Below are 24,192 nucleotides of genomic sequence, written 5' to 3' on the forward strand. Positions count from 1 at the left end.
ATTGATGTTCTCTGCATGACCCAAAGAATATATTGAGATCACTTTCATTACAACAGGCCAATTTAATTAAATGTTATTAGCATTTTTTTTTTTAATAACTTTTGGCCACAGTGGCGCTGCCCCCAAACTTTTTGAATACTGTCAAAACATGGTACCAAACACACAACAAAATGCCGATGTGTTCATAAAATATAGTATTTTACGACAAAACTGAGAATGGCCGACGCCTGAAATGGCTGACATGGGAAAATTAGGCATGCTCCTCCAAATCCAAGTTTTGTGATTTTTGGCCAAACTATTCAGAAGATATAAGAAAAATATACATTTTTCATATCTCCTGAAACTGTGCAGGTAGCCTCATGTCATACATGTTATAACACACACCAAGTTTGTGTCAATATGCCTAACTACTGCAGATATACGGCCTCACATCCATTTTTGTGTGCTCTTTGTAAAATTGGTTAACCTGTATTGAGAACAGATGGAGCTTTCTTTCAGCAACTTTCTGCCATCATGGTCTGAAAATGATCTGGTGAAATTTAAACAAACTGTCTAGGATGAGTTATAAAAAGTAAGGTTTTACAAACTATTATAAATAGCGAAAAAACTAAAGCTTACGATTTTTACATTTTGGAGTCCATTTGACTCGGCATGAGCCAAGGATTCAGAGGAATTTTCCTTCTAGACCTTACATTTCAAAAGTTATTAGCATTAACAAGAGTGAAATTTTAGACAAGTGGTGGCGCTGGAGAGTTTGAATTAGAGACTCCAAACTTGCTATGATTAATGTTGAGACTGTCCTCCATCCGTGTACAAAATTTCATAACTTTCCCACAAGCGGTTCTATGGGAAGCCATAAACTCAAGAGCGGAAGAAGCGAAAGGAGGAGGAGGAATAATAAGAAGAAAGCTAAGCACCTTCGGTGCTTGGCCCTTAATTACATTCTACAATATATTGAAACAGAAACTACCATATGGCTTGGGGCACTTATCAAATAACAAAAGTCTGTGATTTAATTACATAGTTGTGCTGCATGTTATAGAGTGAAGCGCACAAATGTGCATATATACACTTGAAAATAAAAAGACAGACATTTAACTGACAAACTCAAGGTTTAATATTCCTAAAACAGGTTTTAATTTCCTAACAAACTGCAGGGCTTGCATCAGTGCTCTACATACAGAAATAAGTGGGGGTACAGACTGAAATACACATCCTTCCTGGCATTTAAAAAAAAAAAACATTAGGAGAGAAAATGCACTACACCATTACTTAAATGACAGGTACAAAAAAATTCAGAGAGAATTCATGGATTTGTCAACTTTTATGAATTGAAGTTATGCAGGTTGTAATGTGGGATGCACTTCATCCCTCAGAAAACAGCCTGGTGTCACATTAAACACGATACCCATCAACCCTTCACATCTGAACACAATTCTTGACAAATGGACAGAGAAAAGAAAAAGCCAAGAAAAAGAAACCAAGACAGATTTCAGCCTGAAGGGAAGGGTGGATTACAATCAAAGTCAAACCCAAAGGGAGCGTATGACTGCAAGCTCTACAGGGTTATTATACTGCTTGACTCAAAGAGAAAGCGGGTGAACCGTGACCGCTAAACACAAAATACAGTATCAGACAGAGAATTGATCATGTGCATTGTGTACACCAGCTCACATAAGCTCAAAACGCACATACACACTCGTGAAGGAAAAGCTCTGGTTGTATAAAAATATTTGACGGTTTGTGAAATGGACAAGCTCAGCAGGCTTCCGGAAGCCAGATGAATGACAATGAGACTCCGTATCTTTGGCTCACTCATCCGGATACAACAGCTCGATGGTGAATCCCTCGGACTCATGACATTTTCTCAAACACATACACCAGGTATATGCCTGCAAAAAAAAGAAGGAAGAGTTGTTGGTCAAAGTTAAGGATGAGAAATCGTGGTAATCACATGCAAAACATGTACTAAATTAAACTATGCAAAAGTATTCTCATTTTGAAATGCATAAATACACTCCACGGAAGTATGCAAATACAAATACTGATATGTCATTGTGTACAAAATCACACATTATAGGCCCAGTAAACACTTATATTTAAAGTTGTTCACTTCCAGAACAAAAATTGACAGATAATGTACTCACCCCTTGTCATCCAAGATGTTCATGTCTTTCTTTCTTCAGTCATAAAGAAATTGTGTTTTTTGAGGGAAACACATTAGGATTTTTCTCCATATAATGGACTGATATGGTGCCCCGAGTTTGAACTTCCAAAATGCAGTTTAAATGCAGCTTCAAATGATCCCAAATGCAGTCATAAACGATCCCAGCTGAGGAAGAAGGGTCTTATCTAGCGAAACGATCAATTATTTTCATAAAAAAAATAATACAATTTATATACTTTTTAATGTCAAACTATTGTTTTGTCTTGTCTTACTCTGCCTCAAACTGTTTTTTTCCGGTTCATGACAGTTAGGGTATGTCGAAAAACTCCCATCTCATGTTCTCCCTCAACTTCAAAATCGTCCTATATCACTGTTTTACCTTTTTTGTTAAGGGTGTTTGATCTTCTTTGCATGTTCACGTTTGACATTAAAAAGTTTATAATTGTATTCTTTTTATTAAAATAACAGATCGTTTCGCTAGATAAGTCCCTTCTCCCTCGGCTGGGATTGTTTACAACCGGATTTTGGGATCGTTTGAAGCCGCATTTAAACTGCATTTTGGACGTTGCACAATATCAGCCCGTTATATGGAGAAAAATCCTAAAATGTTTAACTCAAAAAACATAGATTCTTTATGACTGAAGAAAGAAAGGCATGAACATCTTGGATGACAAGGGGGTGAGTACATTATCTGTAAATTTTTGTTCTGGAAGTGGACTTTAATGTCATCTCATTTCACAAGGACAACTGATGCTAATACCAAGTGCAAACCAGAATTCTGAATTCATGAATATCAAATTTAATGAACATAATAAATCACACTAAACACAAAAGCCTTTTTAACTAAAAATTTCACCATAAATGATTACTTAATGCTGTGCACAAACTTGAACTGAATCATTTTTAAATAGTTCATTTATATGAGCAGTCCAAAAGATTTCATACAATAAAAGCTACACTGCCATTAAAAAGACTGGGGTCGTTTAGATATTTTTAAAATGTTTCTGAAATAAGTCTCTTATGTTCACTGAAGACACATTTATTTATGTTAAATATTATTAGCATTTAAAATAATTTTCTATTTGAATATACTGTAAAATGTAATTTATTCCTGTGATCAAAGGTGAATTTTCAGCATCATTATTCCAGTGTCACATGACCCTTCAGAAATTATTCTAATATGCTGATTTGCTGCTCAAGAAATATTTCCTGTTACTGTCAGTTGAAAACATTGTGCTGCTACATATATTTGCAGAAGCCAAAATATTTCTCAGATGGATCAAAAAGAACAGCATTTATTAGAGGCTCAAGCGTGCAGCGCTGTAACCCTAATGTAATTGTTAGAATCAGATTTGATTGTGAGCCTAGCGAAATGTTTGGGTATTTTGGATTTTTTTTTTAGGAAAACCTACTTTTGCTAAGTAGTCCTAGGTTTTTTTTTGTCCGATCAGAACCAAACCAGTGTAGAAAGATTCTCTGGAGAGTGAATATCAATAACTATCAAAACAATTAGAACTTTCCACTTAGTGTTGCAAAGGGCGCCAAAACAATCGAAAGGGGCATGGCCACATTTAGTTAAATGCCTGAACAGAATGAGATATCTTTCGCCAAACTAATAACACTTTTGTAAGAAATCAATCTGATATCACAGGACAAAATTCATGGAGTTTGGCCACTTGGTGGCGCTATAAGAGGGAAAAAACATAAACATAGCTATACCTATGCAACCATTTCTCCTATCAACATGAAAATTGGTGTGCACAGTCTTGGTCCAAAGTGCCACAAGTGTCTATAAGGACATTTGCGTATCTCAATGGCCATTGGCCAGTGAATTTTAAGCACCCATTAGACAAGATTAACGGAAGCCAATCGGAACGAAACTTGTGGGCCTGTTTGACTCACAGCCCCAAAGGTCTGAGAGATATCTGAAAGATATCAGCTACTGAGGGCAGTATCACGTTATCACAAGGGCGTAAATGATTGTACATTGTACAGTTTTAAGTACATACGCACAATATTTATATAATATGATAGAACTCCTCATTCCGGACAACTTTGCCTTTAGAAGCACTGCTGTCAATCAAATCGTTTGTTAAACAATTGAGAACATGCTTAAAAAAAAAATAAAAAAAATAAAAATACTGCAGTACAATTCTATGGACTCTCCAGGTCAATGATTTTCAAAAAAATTTACTTTTGGGAAGCTATAATGGGGTTGTTTAGAAAAGGGGCCTGTCTAAATTTAACCAAAATCCTACAAAGCCTAAAGGAAAACTCAAAACTTCATGAAACCTGGTTAGCACATGCGACAGGTGATTTTAAACAAGCATGCAAAGTTTTAAGGAGATCGGACCACAGCTGGAACTATAAAAGCCATAAACATTAAATAACATAATATTTCTGTGATAAATTACCTGTATAAGCCAAAAATATAAATAAATAAATAAAAAATAATTATTGATTTAGGTGGCTACAGGCTTGCTAAAAATGTCTTTTTTTCATATGTGCTTAAATGCCTTAAAGTGCTTGAACCCCGGTAATCACTGCTTGCAGTTATATTTTGAAATATATTTTTTTTCTTTTTGTAAAATTATAATAGTCTTTACTATCACTTTTAATACATTTAATGTGTCCTTGCAGAATAAATGTATTAATTTCTTTCACACTTTGGAACTGTAGTGTACATAGAAACAGAGATAAAGTGACATGACAGTTAGGAGTGTGCGTGTAATCAAATATTATAACATCATAATCAAATTTTGAAATATACCACGGCACTGAATGCAAACCACATTCATATTAAAAGAATGCCGTGATACTCCCACAGTACGCGTTTAAAAAAAGCATGTAACTACTTGAACTTTCCTGTTCGTTAAGTTCCAAGTTAAGCGCTTCTAATTTAATAGTTTTTCTCTTAAGGCCAGCCTACACGCTGTACTTCAGTAGGAGGAAATATCAAGTACTTTATCTTAAGAAGAAAAGTGATTTCACAGCTGGGGTCTTTAACTTTCTGGCTTGGGCGCAGGCAGCATTTTCAATACAAATGAGCCCTTTTGCGTTTTACACTATGAATATGCATGTTGAACAGCTCAGCTGTGACTTTTAATGAAAGCCACTGTATTATCTTACATCTTTTTATCATGTGAATTCATAAAAACCTTTGAGACAACATCTGATGCGTCTCATGAAGTTAAAACATCTTTCTATTTCAAAAAACGCCGCTGAACACTGATTTCAATAGGAAGAACATCACCACGTACTTGTAGCCTCCCACTCAGACTTGCTCAAGGTTCCCTGTGGAGAAAGAGCAAACTATCAGAACAGAGCTAATACAAAGAAAAAAGGCTTTCTGCTGAAGAAAACAATATTAGGGCTCACCAGCGGAAGTCTCGCCGAAGGATTGGCAGCGATTCTCTTGGCGTGCTCGTACTCCCCCTGACTGTCGGAAGCCAGTCGGTCCCTCTCATCCGGAGGGTATTGCTATGACAACAAGACGACACAAAACTGTTTGATTCTGGCAAATTAAAGATAAGGCGGTATGGTTCAACAGACATTATCTACAGATAACAGAGATAACACTAGATGTTCTGGGAGATTGCAAGAGTCAACTTTCAAGTCTGTAAGATGTTCTGAGGCTATACCGTCACTAGGGTGCTCTAAATAGTTGCTAGGGTGTCTGCACACAGTTACCATAGAGATACCTTTTTTAGACTAGTGGCCTGCTCGCATCAAAAGAGCCAACCAGCATGTCTCTATGGTGTTGTGAAGCTGAGATTTGGCTTGTTTACACTGCTGTACGGTTGCCAGGGTGCTCTAAATGGTTGCTAGGTTGTGGCTAGACAGTCAAAAGAGTGATACTTGTCTATCAAGTCAAGAGAGACCACCATCATATCCCTACAATGTTCTGGTGCTGAGATATGTAGGGCCCTATGATTTCAATCCATTCATAAAAACGGAATTTATTAAATTACGCGGAACGTCACGGAATTTGTCAAACTTTGAATGAATTAATCAAAAGTAGGTCATTACACTTAAATCAAACCACAATATGGACTAGTATCTGTAAATATTACGCTGCAAAAATACCATTTAAATATGAATCCTGCATGTTCTGTGTCTCTTGTTTTAATGAATGGAGCAGACGAGCAGTTTTGTTTACTACACACACTGAAGCGCACGTGGCACTCGTGATGATTTCAGCATTTGACTGTTCCATTTTAGGAAAACTACTGTCATATCATATACACACAGAAATGTAAAGGTAGACATGGCAAACGGTCAAAATAAAAGTCTGGTTTAACTTGAAAACATTGTGCCAGAAATATCTTACTACTACTACTACTACTAAAATGAAACCAACATTATTTTTTAGGGTATAATAACACAACATTCTTTCCATGTTTTCATTTTAATTGTAAATTCCCCTCTTTTTTGGCCAAAAAAAGTTTAATTTTCAATAATTAAATGATGAATCAAATTAATGTTTTATGCCTTCATTTGATAACCAGAACATTTTAAATACACAACACAGAATTTCTGAGGATAAAAAAAACTTTCATAAGGCTGTTTTAAGAATAAATCTGAATAAGTATGCATTCAAATAATTAGACATGCTAAATCACAGAATTTGATAACAATAAAACATATGGTGAGAAAAAATAAAACATTTCATAGGGCCCTAAACATGTTATTTTTGTTAAACCTTTATTAAATTGATGTGAAATTGTATAAGTTTCATGATTTTAATTAATTAGACATGCTCTTTGATTAATAAAATTTAATTTAACCACTAAAAAGGAGTTGATGAAAACAGAATCCAGAAAAATTAAAAAGGAAAAAACGGAATTTGGAGAAAAATAAAACGGATTTGATAGGGCCCTAGATATGCCAGTCAGTTGTACTGTATTGTTGCTAGGGTGCTGTAAATGGTTGCTAGGACGTGGCTAGGAAGTTGCTGGGTCACTTCTTATTGGGAATGTAAACTGCAGCTAACTTTAGTGCTTAATCCTGATCTGTACACACACAGGAGTTTGTATGTCAAACGTCACCTGACCAAAACCAGAAAAAAGGTTTCATCGCTTCTGCTTTTCGGAGAACGTGTTATTAGCCGTATTAAATAATAGCAATAACGATGGACTTTTAAGGTAATCAGTTAAACTAGCTAGCTGTTCTTATTGTTGACGTTTTATTCAATTTTTAATATATAAATGTTAGTGAAACTAATGAAAAAAAAAAAAACTTTTATACATCAATCCACATATGTGATGGACATTGGTTATGATCATGTCTACTTTAAAGGCATCCTAAATAAAACAGCTTCAAGCTGTTTGTTCAGGTTTATAAATAACCTTACAAATCTGATGAAAGGGCCCACAATGCCTGATAAACGTTATAATCAATCCAAACTCACAACAATATGCAGAGATTAAGTTTGAGATGCTCCACACATGTAAATTATCACGTGAAGCAGCACTTACTGTGAACATAGGCGCTCTAACACATACGTATGTAACCTACACACATGCAAATAATGAAAGCTTTTATATTAAACCTGCATCGCATATGCATATATATATGCATATTTATTATATATATATATATATATATATATATATATATATATATATATATATATATATATATATATATATATATATATATATATATATATATTATATATAGTTTATATTTAATTTTAAAAAATTGGTAGCATTTGTGAATTCACAATAGCACTATGCTTTATGATTTTTAAATGCGTTTAGTATATCATGCTGCCTTGGAAAACGGTCTAATGATGCATTTCATGGATTCTGTGGAATGCGCCATTTCCAGTTTTTTGACAGTTACTGGACACGGGCAAAATGCAATCAAATTTTTTTTTTTTTTTAAATGGAGTACTCAAACTGAACTGTCTTGTGACAGCCCTACATGCCACATAACAAAATATCACAACCTGCACGTGCTTACTTCGTGACCTTATGAATTAGATTGCTTTATGAGTTGAGTCCAAACAAGAAGCCCACAGATTACTAATAAGCGTCGCTTATAACGAGTGGACATGACAACCCTTCAAGATTGTGCTCTGTGAAGCAGCTTTCCAAACATAAAACAAGAAGGCTCACGCATTAGACAGTGCGTCTAATGCGTTTCATTGATTCTCTTCTGTGGAATATGCCACTTCCAGTATTTTGACGGTTACTGGACACGGGCAAAATGCAATCGAAGATTTTTTTTTTAAATTGAGTATTCTAACTGAACCGAGGAATTAAGCCCTCTATTCCACATAACAAAATATCGCAACTTGCGCCTGTTTACTTCGTAACCTTATAAATTGGATTGCTTTATAAGTCGAGCCCAAAGACTATTAATAAGTGTTGCTTATAATAAGTGGACATGGCAACCCTACAAGTTTGTGCTCTATTAAGCAGCTTTCCAAAAATAAAACAAGGAGGCTCTGATGACGGTGGTTTAGTTAAAGTCACTGAACATAAGTCTTTTGTCACTACTTTGTTTAAAAATAATGGACACTAGGGATGTCACAATTCTCAATATAACATCGAACTGTTCGGTACAAAATCCATGGTTCAATACGCGCTTGTGAATTGCGTTTTCCGGTTTTGCATTTAATAACTTCCTTGTTTTACTTCTCTTGGAATTTGCTGTATGCGTGTTCACGATTTCACGCGCTTATATTTGAAAAAGCAACACACGCAGAGCATCTTCCATTCTAATGACATGCAATGATAAGCCTTTCTAAACCTGTTGTCCAACAAAACAGTTATAAAAACAAAAGTTATAAAAAACATTACACAACTTATTTTTAATTCACAACATCAGTCAAGTGTTTGAGATAACTTCATTATGTGATCTGATGTGGATTCTTATCACAGAATGAGGCAAACAAATTCTATACTCATATTCTATGCATGTCGATTATGAAAATAGACAAGATGGCTTGAAGAACACAGATAAACCATATATTATTGCAGACATTATATCTTGTTTTTATTCAGTTACAGCAATAGCGATGCCTTTATCCATATTAAAGCTGAAACGGAACATCATCAGTGATACTTCTTTGACACATTTGTGGATTTTCTGCACGAGGGCGCCCTCTGGCATCCAGTATGAATGAAACCCAATCTATTTTGCATAAAAATAAAAAAATAATACTTCTCTCAAAAGAAAAATTAAGTAGACATATACTAAACCACCATTTTTCCAGTGCACAGCTGTTTATGGGAGTATTTTGTTAATTTGTTGCAAAGAAAAACCCACACTGAAGTGGCAATATATCAAAACCAAACCGAACCGAAAACCATGGTTAAAAATCGGGGGTACGTATTGAACCGTGGACTATCTGTATTGTTGCATCCCTAGTGGACACCAAAATGTGCAAGATGCCAGAACATTGCTATGGTTACCATGGTGTCAATCATTGCAGTTTTTTCAGAGTGAGTTCTGTTCCCTACACACATGAAACTGTAATTTAGGGGATTCACTACCATATTTAAATGTGGTCAACACTCCTGAAAATGTACAGTTTGTGCGTGGCCAATGGCTGGTTACTAGTCTGAGTCAAATTAGCCTGTTCCCAAGTTTTTTTTTTTTCAAATTTAGCTAGCTGGATTTTTTTTTTAAACAGAAAAAGAACAAAAGATCTGCCTCACACTGAAAAGTCTAGGATAAAATTAGACCAGTTTTATCCGGTGTGCTCAAAATCAGGGTCTCTGCAGTTCTTTTCTCTGCAGTTCTGGAGAAGTCATGTTCATGTTAGCACTGGGAGGCTAATGGGATTACAGCTGATTGTGAGAGGGATTTCTCACTGGGAAAAGAGGCTTGAAGAGCGTTAAATACGCTCAATTTGTGCTAATACGCAGTTATGACAGCTGAGTTTGATTAAGGATCTGCCCTCGTGTGGATACAGTCAATCTGACTGAAATGTCAGTCACGACACAGGACATGCTTAGACACACAAAAAGGACTAATAGATCAAAAGGGTTTGATAAAATTATATAGTTACCATACATAAATGCTATAATTAATTACTTTGTCAGTGACATTGAGTGTCACTTTATAGTCAGGAAAAATTATTACTATTATAGGAAATAGGAAACTGTATCTAATTACTCAATAAAAGCAGCTCATAAATATATTCTAATAAATGTGATTAAAATTGATTAAAAATAAGATACAGAAAATAGCACAATTTAACTATATATATATATATATATATATATATATAGTTATATAAATGACCCTAATATACTGTGCAGAGAGAGAGAAAGGGGCATGAATTAATGAATAAACAAATAAATAAATAGTATTGTTGCTTTGTTGCTGTTATTATAGGGAAAACAGAAAGTCATCCGGAAGGAATTTATACTTAAAGTCAAGACAAAAAGGCATTCATAACCCATGTTACTTTTATAACACAATGTATTCCTGAACGAAAGTAAGACATTTAGAATTATAGAATTATAGAGTGGGACTGATCAGAAATGGTCTGACTCATTAAAAGTCATCTCCATACAGTATAACAGGTGGTTTAAAAGAAAGGGCTGGAAAAATAATGCAGCAATCAGAGGCAGAGCAAGTTCATTTTGCTGAAAGATTTAGAAGAAAAACATGTTTTTCTTTTGAATAACAACGACTGAAAAACAGATGTTCTATTATGACATTAAACAAGGCCCATATTGATTTAATTCTAAATATCAAGGGCTGTTGCTCAAAGATGCAACATTTTTACTGTAACACAATTAAGGTTTACTGTAATATTTTATCTGTAGATGAAATAGATGAGTACAAAGCATCATTTTGCAGAATGAGCACTTAACTGTAGTTGTTTAAAAGCACAAGACTCCAAAGATAAAGGGTTAAATTAACCATAGATGACAAACACTATCACATGAGTGATCGTACAGCTTGTATATGGGCCATCCTACAGAATTGGTGGAAACTGCTGTCCCAAAACCAAAAAACACATTTAAAAAGCATTAAAGTATTCAAATCTTAGATGTTTACTAAGATCCTTTTGTTATCTATTTAAATGCACAGTAATATTAAAATCATCAGTGAGCTTAATATATATAAAATAATAATTTAGTGGGTAATCATAAATTTCAACTTAAAGGGGTCATCAGATGCAAAGTTTACTTTTTCATGTTGTTTGAACATTAATGTGTGTAGGCAGTGTACGTACACATCTACCCTATAATGATAAAAATCAATGCAGTGGTTAATGAATCTGTACGCCATCTGTCAGTGTGGCGTCAGATCAGCTGTAAAAGTCCAACCTCCATTGTTTTGATGCCGGAGCAGGGATGTAAGTTAGACAAGAATATCTCCGACTACGCGACTGAGGTGTTGTGTTGCTGGATGTAATAATGAACATAGTGGTCGTCATTTACTCCCGACATCTGAGCCGCTGAAGATGCAGTGGATTAAGTTTGTTTGTGAAGAGAATGCACCTCCCAATCTACATAAATGCATCTGTGTTCGCGCAAATCATTCATGATCCAGCTTCACTTACAGCAGAAGTGAGTATAAGGGTTTTTTTATGAATCTCTGCAATCACCTTTCCTAATAATGTGTTAGTTAGCAAGTTTGCGGCTAAAGTAAACAGGCTCGTCACTCCACAGAGAGTAGAGAGGGGCGGGGCGAGCAGAGCTCATTTGCATTTAAAGGAACAACCCCTCAGAATGAGATGATTTTTGCAAAGCTCATTTTGACAAGGTAAAAAGGGTGTTGTTTTACACTAGCATTGAGAATTTTTAACCATAGTATATTATAGATTTTTATGAAAATGGGCATCCGACAACCCCTTTAAGAAAATATTGAAATCATTTTTGCATTTTATTTGATTGTTTTTCCATTGTAAAAATATCTTTTTAGAATTAAAAAAAGGAAGTTTAAAAAAAAAAGTTAAAACAAAAAGAAGTATGTGTCACTACCAAAAGAGTGTATGTTTTAGTCTATAGAGTGAGATTTTAACTACACCCCTACATTTAAGATCAGGAAATATTTGTGTGTCACTCTCTCATAGCTACATGATTTGAGTAGATCGAGTAATTGAGTAGAAAGTCTCATGACTTTGAAGTAAATGTGATCAAATGTATGAAAAATCTGTGTGTGACTTTAAAGAATGTCATTACCAAACACCATTTTTCTATAATTAAACACTTTTTTGGGAGTTATTCCATAACATTTAGTTTTTATGTGTACCACCATGCAGAACTGTGCTAGCTAACCATGTGCTGATTAGCATCTTTGAGCTAGCTTCAAAAGTATCTAAAATTGTCACTATCGAAAAATTTGGTGAGGTTTCAGTAGTGACATCTTTGGTTTTTTTGGGGTGTTATCCCATAAAATTGTCATCATTGCTTTGGAGGTGAAAGAGAACATGTAATCATTATATTTGGGGTAAATAAACCATTTTTATTACAGTTACGCAACTTTTTAGTATGTTTTAATAGTGTTTTAGTATGAGGCTAAAAATTCTGTAACGTGGTGGCTATCAAAACATTACTGTCACTACCGAAAACGTGGTGTCCATGTTTTGCCAAAAATAAAGTTTACTGAATTATCAACGAGATGTTATGTTAGTTTTTGGTTTGGCAACATATATTCAAACTAATGAATCCTTAATTCTGAAATCAGTATGACCAACTTCTTGCCTTTTACAAAGAAAAATTCAATTCAAAATACAACAAATCTCATAAATCTCACTTGAAATATTGTTAAACGTGTAATTACTTCAAAAATCAATTTAATAAATACAAACAAATATATTTACGAGGAAGATATAGGCAAAATTTTAATAGGTCTTCTTACTAAAATATATATCACTGTGTTTCGGTAGTGACAAATTTGGGGAGAGGACAAATATTCCAAAACTTTCTGAAAATACAATATGAGAATTAACTGCAAAATTACTAGAAAAGTCTACTTTGGATATTAAACAATTTGCATACATACAAAACGTCTTATTTCCCCAAGACGTTTCCAACTCTGACTTTGAACCAATTCTGTAGAATGGCCCATATATATTGTGTATTGTGACTGGAAAGGACAGTGTATAGTTATTTCAGTCATATCTCATCTCATTGACAGTGACAAAATGTGTTCCTGGGTTTTGCATTTGCAAAGCAGAATAATCAATCAAAAATGTGCAGTGGAACTACTATGGAAATGGATTGCAACTCCCATGATTATAATTAGATTACACTGTGGGACGCATACAGAATTAATAGAGGAAACAACAAAGAGATTCATTGATTATGAAAAGCCAGTGTCAGTGCTAGACACATTAAAAACAGAGCCACAAACCTCCAGCGCCTGCATCCACTGCATGAGCACTTTGTTCTTCTCATCTTTAACTTTCTCCTCAAAGAATTCTTTGAAGGTTTTCTTGTACACCAGACGCATGTTGTACTTTTTTGCCATTCTGGACAAAAAAAAGTTATTTAAAACTATAAATAGATAAGTAATAACACAATTAAAAAAAAAAAATTAAAAAACATCATTATATGTATAGATATAATTAAATTATCAGTGTCAGTGTTTTCTTCAAAATGAGTTTGTTTGAACCTGTAACCATATAATTCCATTTAAAACAAATGTGCATGTGTTAAGGATTTTCTAGAAGCAGAAATAAAAATGAAATCAAGAATATGTCCACTACAGGACCTATTTATAGAGCTGTTGTGCCCTCTGCTGGCACATCAGGAAAATAACAATCATGACGACACAATGCGTTTGTGATGAGTCACTTACTCCTCAAACAGGGGAAAATACACCAGAAACTCTGGGACGTTGACAACACCCTCCAGACTGAAGTCATACTGACAGCCGAACAGAGGGTAGTCTCCTTTCTTCTGGAAGGTCACCCTGAAAACTTCATTTCCAAAGCTGTTGGAGTCGGACTCCTCCAAACGCTTCCTGTGGATTGAGTGGTTATTAAAGCACATACTGAATGTGTAACAACGTAAGAATTTTCGGTTAACAAATAAATACTGTTTTGATGCTTTAAAATACAGTGAGAATTTATTTGGTCTGGCTGCCATGATTAGATTAATTAGGTGCCATTGTGAATGCAATTGCACACAGTACAATAATTTTAAGCTTTTTAATTTGACCTAAATTAAAAATCAAAAACATCTCAGATTTAAACTTCAGTGGAAAAATGCAATCATGTTGGGATGTTTGATTCATTTCTATGAGTAGGTTTAAACTATCAATTTCTATTAATCTGTTTAATTAATAAAATGTTTGCATCATAAACTAAAAATACTTTTATTGACAGAAGCACATGCAGTACTGTTCAAAAGTTTAAGAGCAGTACAAATTCTTAGACTTTAGATTAGGAAATACATTCACTAAGAGAAATTTTTCAGAAATTAATACTTTTATCACAGGAATAAATTACATTTTAACGTATTCAAACAGAAAACAAATTGTAAATTGTTTTAAATTGTATTATTACTTTAACTGTAATACTGCTGTTTTTAATGTTTTTTTTGTTTTTTTTTTTTAATAAATACAGCCTTGGTGAATGTTTCATAAATATTTAAAAAGTGTGAACACTGAGATATTTAGGGCCCTATTTTTTTTTTTCCCCAAATTCCGTTTTTTGGAGGGCAGTGTATATCAAAATTACACCAACCTTAAAGCACATTGGGCCTCATTTATCAAACAAATGTATGACAGAAAATAGGGCGTACGGTCATTTCTACGCAAAACTTGGAATTTATCGATATGGACGTGGTGGCTACGATCAAATTTCACGTCAGGTCTAAGCTTGTGTACGCAAGTTTTTGAGTTAGCCTGAATTTGCGTGCAGCATAGAGAATTTCTGAGAATTAATGACAGCTTTTTGTTCATTTAGATTATTTTCCTGGCCGAAAAATGAAGCTTTTTTATTCTTTTAGGGCGTTAGATTTATATGAGCAAATAGCAGTACAAACAACACAACATGAGGATTCACAGATTGTCGCATCACCCGCCTGCCTCACTTCAGTGAGCGGAGAAAAACAGAAATGATAAAAGGAATAAAATAAATAGGGCTAGCCTACACTAAATATATTTCTCTTAAATAATTAACAGATTAACAAGAGGGAAAAAAAACTCTGTCACAAATATAGGCCACTTTCATTTTTTGACACTCTAAATGCATTTTATTTGTTATATCTTTACTTTATTAAATGTAACTGATCGCGCAGGTGCCTCGCGCACACACACACACACACACACACACATTTCAGCATTGTTAACTTGACATTTCAGCCATTAATCAAACTAAAATGCAGTCAACCGAACATAAAAGTTAGTTAACATTTTTGCGCATGTGAATAATGATTTACGTGAATATTGAAACAAAAGTGAAGTACAAAGACTTGGTTACATCATGGATAACAGCAGGGCTCGACAATAAGGAGTGCCCGATGGCCTGATCGGGCCACTGCCGTGTCGTCATGAAAGTTTATCATTTGGACGCGTTTTTAAGCCTCGTTAATTAAAAATGTTAAGCAATCACAGAGAATGACAAATAGCCCACAAAAGTATGTCAAAATACTCATCTTCAGAGATGCTGAAGACGAACGCAAAGAGAAAAAAAATACTGTAGCAGGCAGAGCAAGACCACGGTTCACAATGCGCGAAATATTGTGAAAAACAATTATCGTGAAAAACTGTTTATGTGAATGTATCTATGAGGGGAACTGACTGTTTTAAGAAAAGTTTATGTGGCACTTTCTTTTCATTTGCCCATGTATGATGCATTTAAAGTAGCGCTCAGTAGCATGGCACTGCTTTGTTTACAGCCGTAACAATAGAAACGTAATATCACTGTTATTCCAAAAGCGCCACCTGCTGGCAGAGACAGAGTTTGCGCTTTTCAGTCTGTCTGCAGTTTTAGGTTTAGGTGTGGTATTAAAATTGGAATTGCGAATTGTACAGTTTTAATTGGTATGTAAAATGTTGGTGTCATACAAGCTTATTTATTAAAATAAAAGATAACATGAGTCAAAAACAATGATAACAGCAAGTATTTAACTTTTTTGTGCAGGGCCAGTGAAAATTTTGACTGGGCAAGTAAATATTTGAACCACTGGCCCGACCGGGCCAGGAGAAAAAATCCTTATCGTTGAGCCCTGAATAGGGTTCTTTTTGTATCTAAATGTATTTTTTTATTTTGCATTTTAACAACATCATGGATAATAATTTGTAACCAAATGTTACATGGCAAAAAATGGAAATATCTGGATGTCGATGAGAGAGGCTCAAGTTTTGCTTTACTTTTTCATTCATTTTAGCTCTACATTTGTATTCTGTATTCAATAGCCAAATTTGTTTTACTTTATAGTTTAATATAAAATTTTATAGCTAAAACTGTTCTGTAATACCGTTCAATTTAAAGTTTGTTGTGGATTAAGAAGAACTAAACAGGCTATAATGTTTATAAATGTTTCATTATATTTATTGCATTTAATATATATACTGATAAATTAATGCTATTGTTTGCAAATATAAGGTTAAAGGGTGTTTTAAGAGTAAGATAAATTTCTCTTGATATATGAGGCCCATTGTGTATTTAAACTGTATTAGGTATTAATATCATAAGACTGTGTGTGTGTGAGAGAGAGACAGAGAGATCTTACACCAGCTCATATGCATCCGGTGTGGTTCCGATGAAGAATCCTCCCGGCCGGAGTTTCTCACAAGCGTTTCTCAGCATGGTGTCAGCCTGCTGCTTGCTCTCAAAAGAATAATGATACACAAACTGACAGCTGCACACGTCAAACCGCAGCTCAGGGTCTCTCAACTTCTCAGACAGCAGCTCCTGAGACAGACAGACATGACAGAGAGAACGTGACCCTGTACTGTCACGCACTGAATGATGCTCACTCATGTCTCTTGTTTTTGACAATGAACTAAGACTCTCTAACAAATAAACCAGCAGGTGAAGTGTGTAATTTGTGCAGTGCTGATAAAACAGCAGCTCATACCCTGCTGCAGTCTGCGGTGATGAACTCGGCTGAGAACGTGCGGTCGTTTGGGTGGCCCCTGCGTCTCATGTCATTATAGCGCTGCTGACACTGCTCGATTGACACAGCAGCGATATCTGTAACGTACAACCACAAATACAGAAGTAAGTGTGCTTTACAATATTAAGACATTTAAAGATGTGCATAAAGATGAGCACTGGCATGCTGTTAAAGAGATAGTTCACTCAAAAATGTAAATTACCTTATGATTTACTCACCCTCAAATCATCCTAGGTGTATATGATTTTCTTCTTTCAGACAAATACAATCAGAGTTATATTAAAAATGTTCTAGCTCTTCCAAGCTTTATAATGGCAGTGAATGGCTGTTGAGATTTTAGTCCAAGTCCAATAAAGGCATCCATCCACCATAAAAGTGCTCCACATGGCTCCGGTTTTAAATAAGGATACTGTTCTTACGCAAATGTATTGATTTATTTCAGAAGGCCTTTATTAACCCCCAAAGCTATGCACTTTTTATGATGAATGGATGCACTTTATTGGAATTCAATATCTCAACAGCCATTCACTGGCATTATAAAGCTTGGAAGAGCAGATAATTTTTTATGCAGCTCCGACTGTTTTTGTCTGAAAAAAGAAAGTCATATACACTTGAGTAAATCATGGGGTACTTTTTATTTTTGGGTCTATCCCTTTAACATCATTGTTGGGCCGTGATGAATAAATGTGTCAATGCTAATTTGTCTTGATTAGACCCAACATTTGGAGTAAGTTCAAAGTGTCCATTTCAGTGAGTCAAAACACAAACTAAACAATTTGCTTGTATTATAAGCTAAAATAGCATCCTAGAAGAGCAGTTCTCAAACTTTTTAAAGAAGAAGTCCACTTCTAAAACAAAGATTCACATATAATGTACTCACCCCCTTGTCATCCAAAATGTTTATGTCTTTCTTCAGTTGTAAAGAAATTATGTTTTTTGAGGAAAACAATTCAGCATTTTTCTCCATATAATGGACTGATATGGTGCTCCGAGTTTGAACTTCCAAAATGCAGTTTAAATGTGGCTTCAAACGATCCCAAATGCAGTTGTAAACGATCCCAGCCGAGGAAGAAGGGTCTTTCTTTTTTGGCTGGGATCATTTACAACCACATTTGGGATCGTCTGAAGCCACATTTAAACTGCATTTTGGACGTTCAAAACCGGGGCGCCATATCAGTCCATCATATGGAGAAAAATGCTGAAACGTTTTGACTGAAGAAAGAAAGACATGAACATTTTGGATGACAAGGGAGTGAGTAAATTATATGTAAATCTTTGTTTTGGAAGTAGACTTCTCCTTTAAATTTAAGGAATCAATTTAAGGGAACACAATACATCAATACAGTCTCTAAATGTAAATGTCTAGAACAGGGATAGGCAACATCGGTCCTGGAGTGCCGATGCCCTGCAGGGTTTAGTTCCAACCCTGAAAAAAAAAAAAAAAAAAAAAAAAAAAAAAAACCTCACCGGCCTGTAGCCCTAGTAATCCTAAAGACCTTGATTAGCTTGTTCAGGTGTGTTTGATTAGAGTTGGAACTAAACTCAGCAGGTCATCGGCACTCCAGGACCAACGCCTATCCCAGGCATAGACAGTACTTTGTCTTGTTTTCCACTTAAAGTTTTTTAAATCAAGAAACATTTACAAATATAAAATGACATAAGAAATTAAGTCTTGTTTTCTGAGAAGCTGATCAAAATAATCCAAAAGAAAAGTTTATTAACAACTAGAGTCTAAATTTATATTCCAATACCTTTATTAATTCTTTTTTTATAGGCACACAAACTTTGGAAAAAAGAATATTTATGGTAATGCAGTTGACTTGACAGAAAGAAATGAGATACATCTCCAATTTCAAGTTTATTTGTTCTTCGGATATTCCTCTTTAAAAGAATAGTAGTATCATATTTTTTCAAACTGACCCACATTTGGTTTTTGACCACTGAAAATCTGTACATTTGAATGATTTACTCATGAAGCCATACTGAAATTCCAATATCTCTGGAACTGAATCTCATAGGGCATTAAAATAAAGATGCCAAAAGGAAAGTTTGTTAAGACCCAATATCTAAAAGGGCATTAAGATATCTTTAATACTTCTTACAGATACAGGCATGTAAACTTTGGAGAAAAACTTGAAAAGTGCCGTTTCCCCATTTTTGAATGGTCACCATTGGCACATAATGCAACAATGATTGCTAAAGTCAACAGACCTTACCAATAGAACTATTCATCTCTGAGTAAAAATAAGATAATGATGCTGCCATGACTTTCTTAAGTCATTTTTACCCCCCTGTAACTTGACTCTGAATCTAAGGTGAAAACCGCCATTTTTTACAAAATAGTGGATTACGCACTAAATATTCATCCATGACATTTAATAATTTCGCTTTGTCATTATATATGTTTATCTTTCTTTAGAAAAAATCTTAGCGAAATCAAAAATTTGAGCTAGGGTACTTCTTGAAATTTGGTTGATTTCATACAAAATTATTAGAGATTGACCGACATATCGATTTACCAATATTTTTTCCGATATTTAAGCATTTTACCATAATCGGTTATCGGTTTTGTAATATCGGATTCACCGATAAACACTGCCATCTTGTGGTGTTTTGAGAATTACCAGCAAGATCGCCATTTCAGCGCGTCTGAGGGGAGACGAGACAACAACAAGAGCATGCATAGGTAAAGCACTTGCTGTAATTAGTAAACTCTATTTAACATAACAGCCATTAATGCACATATCAGATGTGTTACATAAATGCCTGATATGTAGTTAGTTTATGCAGCTTTGGATCTAAGAAACAGACGAACTCACAGAGTCACGTAAGATAATCCATTCTAATAAACACGTAAATTTGTCTGAATTAAATAATATACAGCAATGAATGAGCACATGTTGGAAATGAAAGCGCTGAACTTAATTCTCTCTGTGTTGTCTGTATGCTCGTCATTAGTCTCGTGAAGTTGGAGTCGGCTAAAACAATCCGTCAAGTCCTGTCCCAATAAAGACTTAACTTTGCCTGAATTAAATAATACAGCAATGAATGAGCGCATATTGAAAATAAAAGTGCTTAATTTAATTCTCTCTGATGTGTATGTCATTAATCTCATGAACTCGCTTTCATTTTGCTGTTCACTCACCGGGTTGATGCCCAGGAAATCTTCCAGCATAGTCACCGCATGTAACTTTTAACAAGATTCACTTAAAACACCCTAAATTATATTAACATTTACTATATTACCATTATTTCGCTAATACACATCTTACAGTTTGAGTATAGTTCTGTGTAAACAGCGCTTTGTCAGAATCTAGAACTACTAAATATTAGTGATTCTGATATAACATACCAGTTTAGAAATGCAATAAAATACAAAGTTTTGTTTGTTATATTTCTATATTTCAGAGAATATTATTCAGTGAATTAACATTATCCAGTGAGCTGTTCTTCACTCTTTATATTAAACAGCCTATAAACCTACTAAAACTGTATTAAAATGAAGTTATGACTCCTGTCCTTCATTTATTTTCTCCATTTGAAAACATTAGACATTCCACATTTGTTTTGCTTAGTGTTGCAAATTGCATGTTATTTTATAAATAAAAAAAATATATATATAAATAAAAACTTTTTATTGTTGTAATATGAAGATTAAGGAGAAAAAATTAAAGTTAAGTATGGACTTACTTCACTCAGTCATTCATTTACTTTATAACAGTAAATAAATATCGGTTCTGCATAATCGGTTACCGGGCACATAAACATGCAAATAATCAATATCGGTTATTAAAAAAAAATCAGTATCGGTCAATCACTAGAAATGACCCTATAACAGTTTTCCTGAATCATGACATTGCTATCTAAAGTATAAATGTTTATTTTTTTTAATTAATAATTTTCAAATTATTTATAATTAATTCAGTAAATACTATGCAAAATAAACAACTTACTGTCTACACTACTATACGATTTACCCTGCTCTCAAAAACTCTATGCTGTTTGAAGCCTAATCATGATCCTGGACAGCCTACCCAATTGACATCATTGCTCTAATACAAGGGCTTTAAAAATTGTTAGCTAGGTATGGCTTTATCGTTTGGAAAAGTACAAACAAATCGATTTAAAAAAAAAAAGGCATAGATGAAGAGGATTGTGTAGTTACCTGCGCACACCAGTTTATCAATACGTCCTTTCTTCCATTTGAGAAGGTCTCCTCCTTTTCCACAGCCCAGATCCAACACGGTCACCTCTCTCCGTCTTTGCCTTACCTTGTCCATGATCTCCGCTGTGGAGACCAACACAGACCTCAGAACAATACTTCTGTGAGACTCCGCTTGCGAATACACTTAATTAAGATTATAACCATCTAACTCAACCACAAACAAACACTATCTGATGCAAGCCTGCACTTGCTTCTCACCTATGAGCACACTCTTCAACCAGTTGTTGAAGTTGCGCATGTGCACTATCCTGCTTTTATTCCGCTCTGCCAGACCACACTCCTGAAGCTTGTTGTAATGTGTGGCCACTTTCTGACTGTGTAACGATTCCTCTGTAACCTGCAAAACAAAACGTATATATTACAAAACTCAAACCGAGCAGGGGAGATCAGGGCTAGATGACACACTGGAGTCTTAAAAATGCTTGTTTTCTTATAAATATTTGTTCATCAAACAAGTGTTTGTGGTTTTGTACGTTACATGTTTATACTGTTGATGTTTTATGTAATGTTGCACTTCATTAGAGACCATTTTTTGTTGTTGTTGTTGTTTTTTTTTTACAAGTAATCTACACGACTCCAGTCCATCAATGGGCATCTTGTAAAGTGAAAAACTTTGTTTGTAAGAAACAAACCCATTATAAAGATGTTTTAACTTAAAAACGTCACTTCTGGTCAAATAATGCTCCACCCTCTGTTCTCTCAAATCAAAATTTACCCACATATTTCTTTACAAATGTTTTAGATTTATTTATTTTTATTTGTTTATTTATTTTTATGTGTTTGTTTATGTGCAGCTTCACTTCACAAGACATTAATTGATGGATTGGAGTGGGGTGAATTACTTATGAATTATTGTGATGTTTTTATTAGCTGTTTGGACTCTCATTCTGACGGCACCCATTCACTGCAGAGGATCCACTAGTGATGTAATGCTACATTTATTCAAATCTGTTCTGATGAAGAAACAAACTCATCTACGTATTGGATGGCCTGACGGTGAGTACTTTCTCAGCACATTTTCGTCTAAAAGCCATTGCTCAATTAATAAACAGGAAATATCATGAGAATAAATCCCGGAAGTAACCAACTAGCCCCAGTATCTGAGTTTATGAATCTAACAACCTTCTTAGAGCTAACGTACATTACAAAAGTCATGAAGGTGCGAGCTTACATGCTTCTTCCTTGGAGAGTGATCTTCATAATCACCGTCCCAATGTCTCTTAGTTGACGAGGATGATGAGGATGAAGTCGAAGTCTGGGAAGCATTGTAAGATGATGATCCTGTGCTGTCCTGGTCGACATCTCGATCAGCATATTTACTGCCCGCCTCAAAAAATCCTTTAAACAGACAAGCAGTGCATTAGCATTTACGTTATGAAATATGCATTCGGCTTTTAAATACAGAAATGGACCACAGGGGGAGAAAACAGCATATTTATGGGAAAAATGATTTGAAGTGGAAAGCAATTCTTATAAATGATGTTTATAAAGACAGATTAAAATTGCAGTGCTTCAGTGTTGCGTTTATAAGAAGCGTTCATGCCAAGCATCCATCTCGGCACGTGTTTCATCTGCTCAGAGACTGGTTGAGACTGCTTGAACTTGAATGAGACAAACGTTATACATCACATTAAGAGTTTATGTGCTTCACAGCATGATTATGTAACACACAGATCGCTGAAGATTGAATCAATGTTGCTGCACTCACTTGAGTTTTGCGCCATCATGTATGTATCCACAAGCAGCGCTGTTCTTCACGGATCTTTACTGCTGTATTTCATGTGAGAGACGCGGCGCAGCGCCGCCTAGAGGACCGGCGTCCCTTCATATTCACCGCGTACAGCCACTACTTATTAAAGGGGTCATGACATCAGAAATCAAGTTTGCCTCCATCGTTTAAGATATGAGAGGTCTTTTAACTATTAAAACATCCTGCAAGTTTCACAGCTTAAAACATCCTCCTCATTATAAACAAAGCATTTATGTAGGCCTAATTAAGCTCAAAAAACAGCTGGTTTGGATCTGAGGTAGAAGGTGATGTCACCAGGGCACAAACATTTGCATAAACACTGCCTCCAAAGCAACACATCGACGAATAGTCATCTTCGCACCATAGGTCCCGGCTATTGGCGTTCAGTCGCTTAACGGCTGACACTTGAATACACTGAATGTGTTAAAAGAAAATAAATATTACAATCACTGCCTGGTGACCAGATTTCTTAAAAGAGAACCGGGGGCATTTCCTAGTTCAGCGATCAAAATATTACTAAAATCATTCATCTACAAAGTAAAAAACAGGGACAATAAGTTTTTGTTTTTTTAATTGTTGTGGGTTCCATATTTTAATGTCATAATTGATAATTACAGTGATGTAATTATTTTAATAGAATGGTAAATAACTACTGAAATAGCAAACTTATCAAAAGAGTAGTATTATAACAAAATTATGGCTTCAGAAAAACACATTGAAATAAAACAATAAACATAAGAACATATGATAAATAAAACAGTATACAACAATTTTTTTTTTTTTTTTTTTTTTCCAAACTGTTTCAGAATTTTCACAACTGTGAGTAGAATTACAACTTTTTAAATTTTACGTTTGTGCTTTTGGAAATGGATCTTTTCTATTCCTAATCAGGCTTATTATTTTGAATTTTAGGCTCGTTTTTGACCACAAAGTCGCCGCAACGTGCAATAAAAGGTATATTTTTCATGTTAATGGGATTGGCCTAACCAGCAGTGATGGCCACACA

The 24,192-nt window shown here is 34.8% G+C and overlaps 1 protein-coding gene across 1 annotated transcript; it reads right to left on the bottom strand.

Annotated features, from left to right (window-relative positions):
• Positions 1 to 1,099: 1,099 nt before the first annotated feature.
• On the bottom strand, positions 1,100 to 23,252 carry rnmt (RNA (guanine-7-) methyltransferase). The gene is made up of 11 exons (XM_051137675.1): positions 23,145 to 23,252; positions 22,608 to 22,774; positions 21,635 to 21,773; positions 21,377 to 21,499; positions 17,173 to 17,288; positions 16,825 to 17,006; positions 13,943 to 14,107; positions 13,496 to 13,613; positions 5,546 to 5,647; positions 5,428 to 5,461; positions 1,100 to 1,892 (listed from the first exon to the last, which is right to left on the bottom strand). Exons 1-11 carry the CDS (start codon positions 23,161 to 23,163, stop codon positions 1,855 to 1,857), a joined length of 1,203 nt encoding a protein of 400 aa, XP_050993632.1. The 5' UTR covers positions 23,164 to 23,252; the 3' UTR covers positions 1,100 to 1,854.
• Positions 23,253 to 24,192: the final 940 nt, after the last annotated feature.

This window comes from Labeo rohita, chromosome 19 (assembly GCF_022985175.1).
Source record: "Labeo rohita strain BAU-BD-2019 chromosome 19, IGBB_LRoh.1.0, whole genome shotgun sequence".
Taxonomy (NCBI): domain Eukaryota; kingdom Metazoa; phylum Chordata; class Actinopteri; order Cypriniformes; family Cyprinidae; genus Labeo; species Labeo rohita.

What these genes read in the sequence shown, in the direction of transcription:
- rnmt (XM_051137675.1), bottom strand. An exon ending in GTTGAAGAGTGTGCTCATAG is followed by an intron (nt 21,500 to 21,634) that starts GTGAGAAGCAAG and finishes TGGTCTCCACAG; the next exon opens with CGGAGATCATGGACAAGGTA. An exon ending in AGTGGATGCAGGCGCTGGAG is followed by an intron (nt 5,648 to 13,495) that starts GTTTGTGGCTCT and finishes TTGTTGTCATAG; the next exon opens with CAATACCCTCCGGATGAGAG.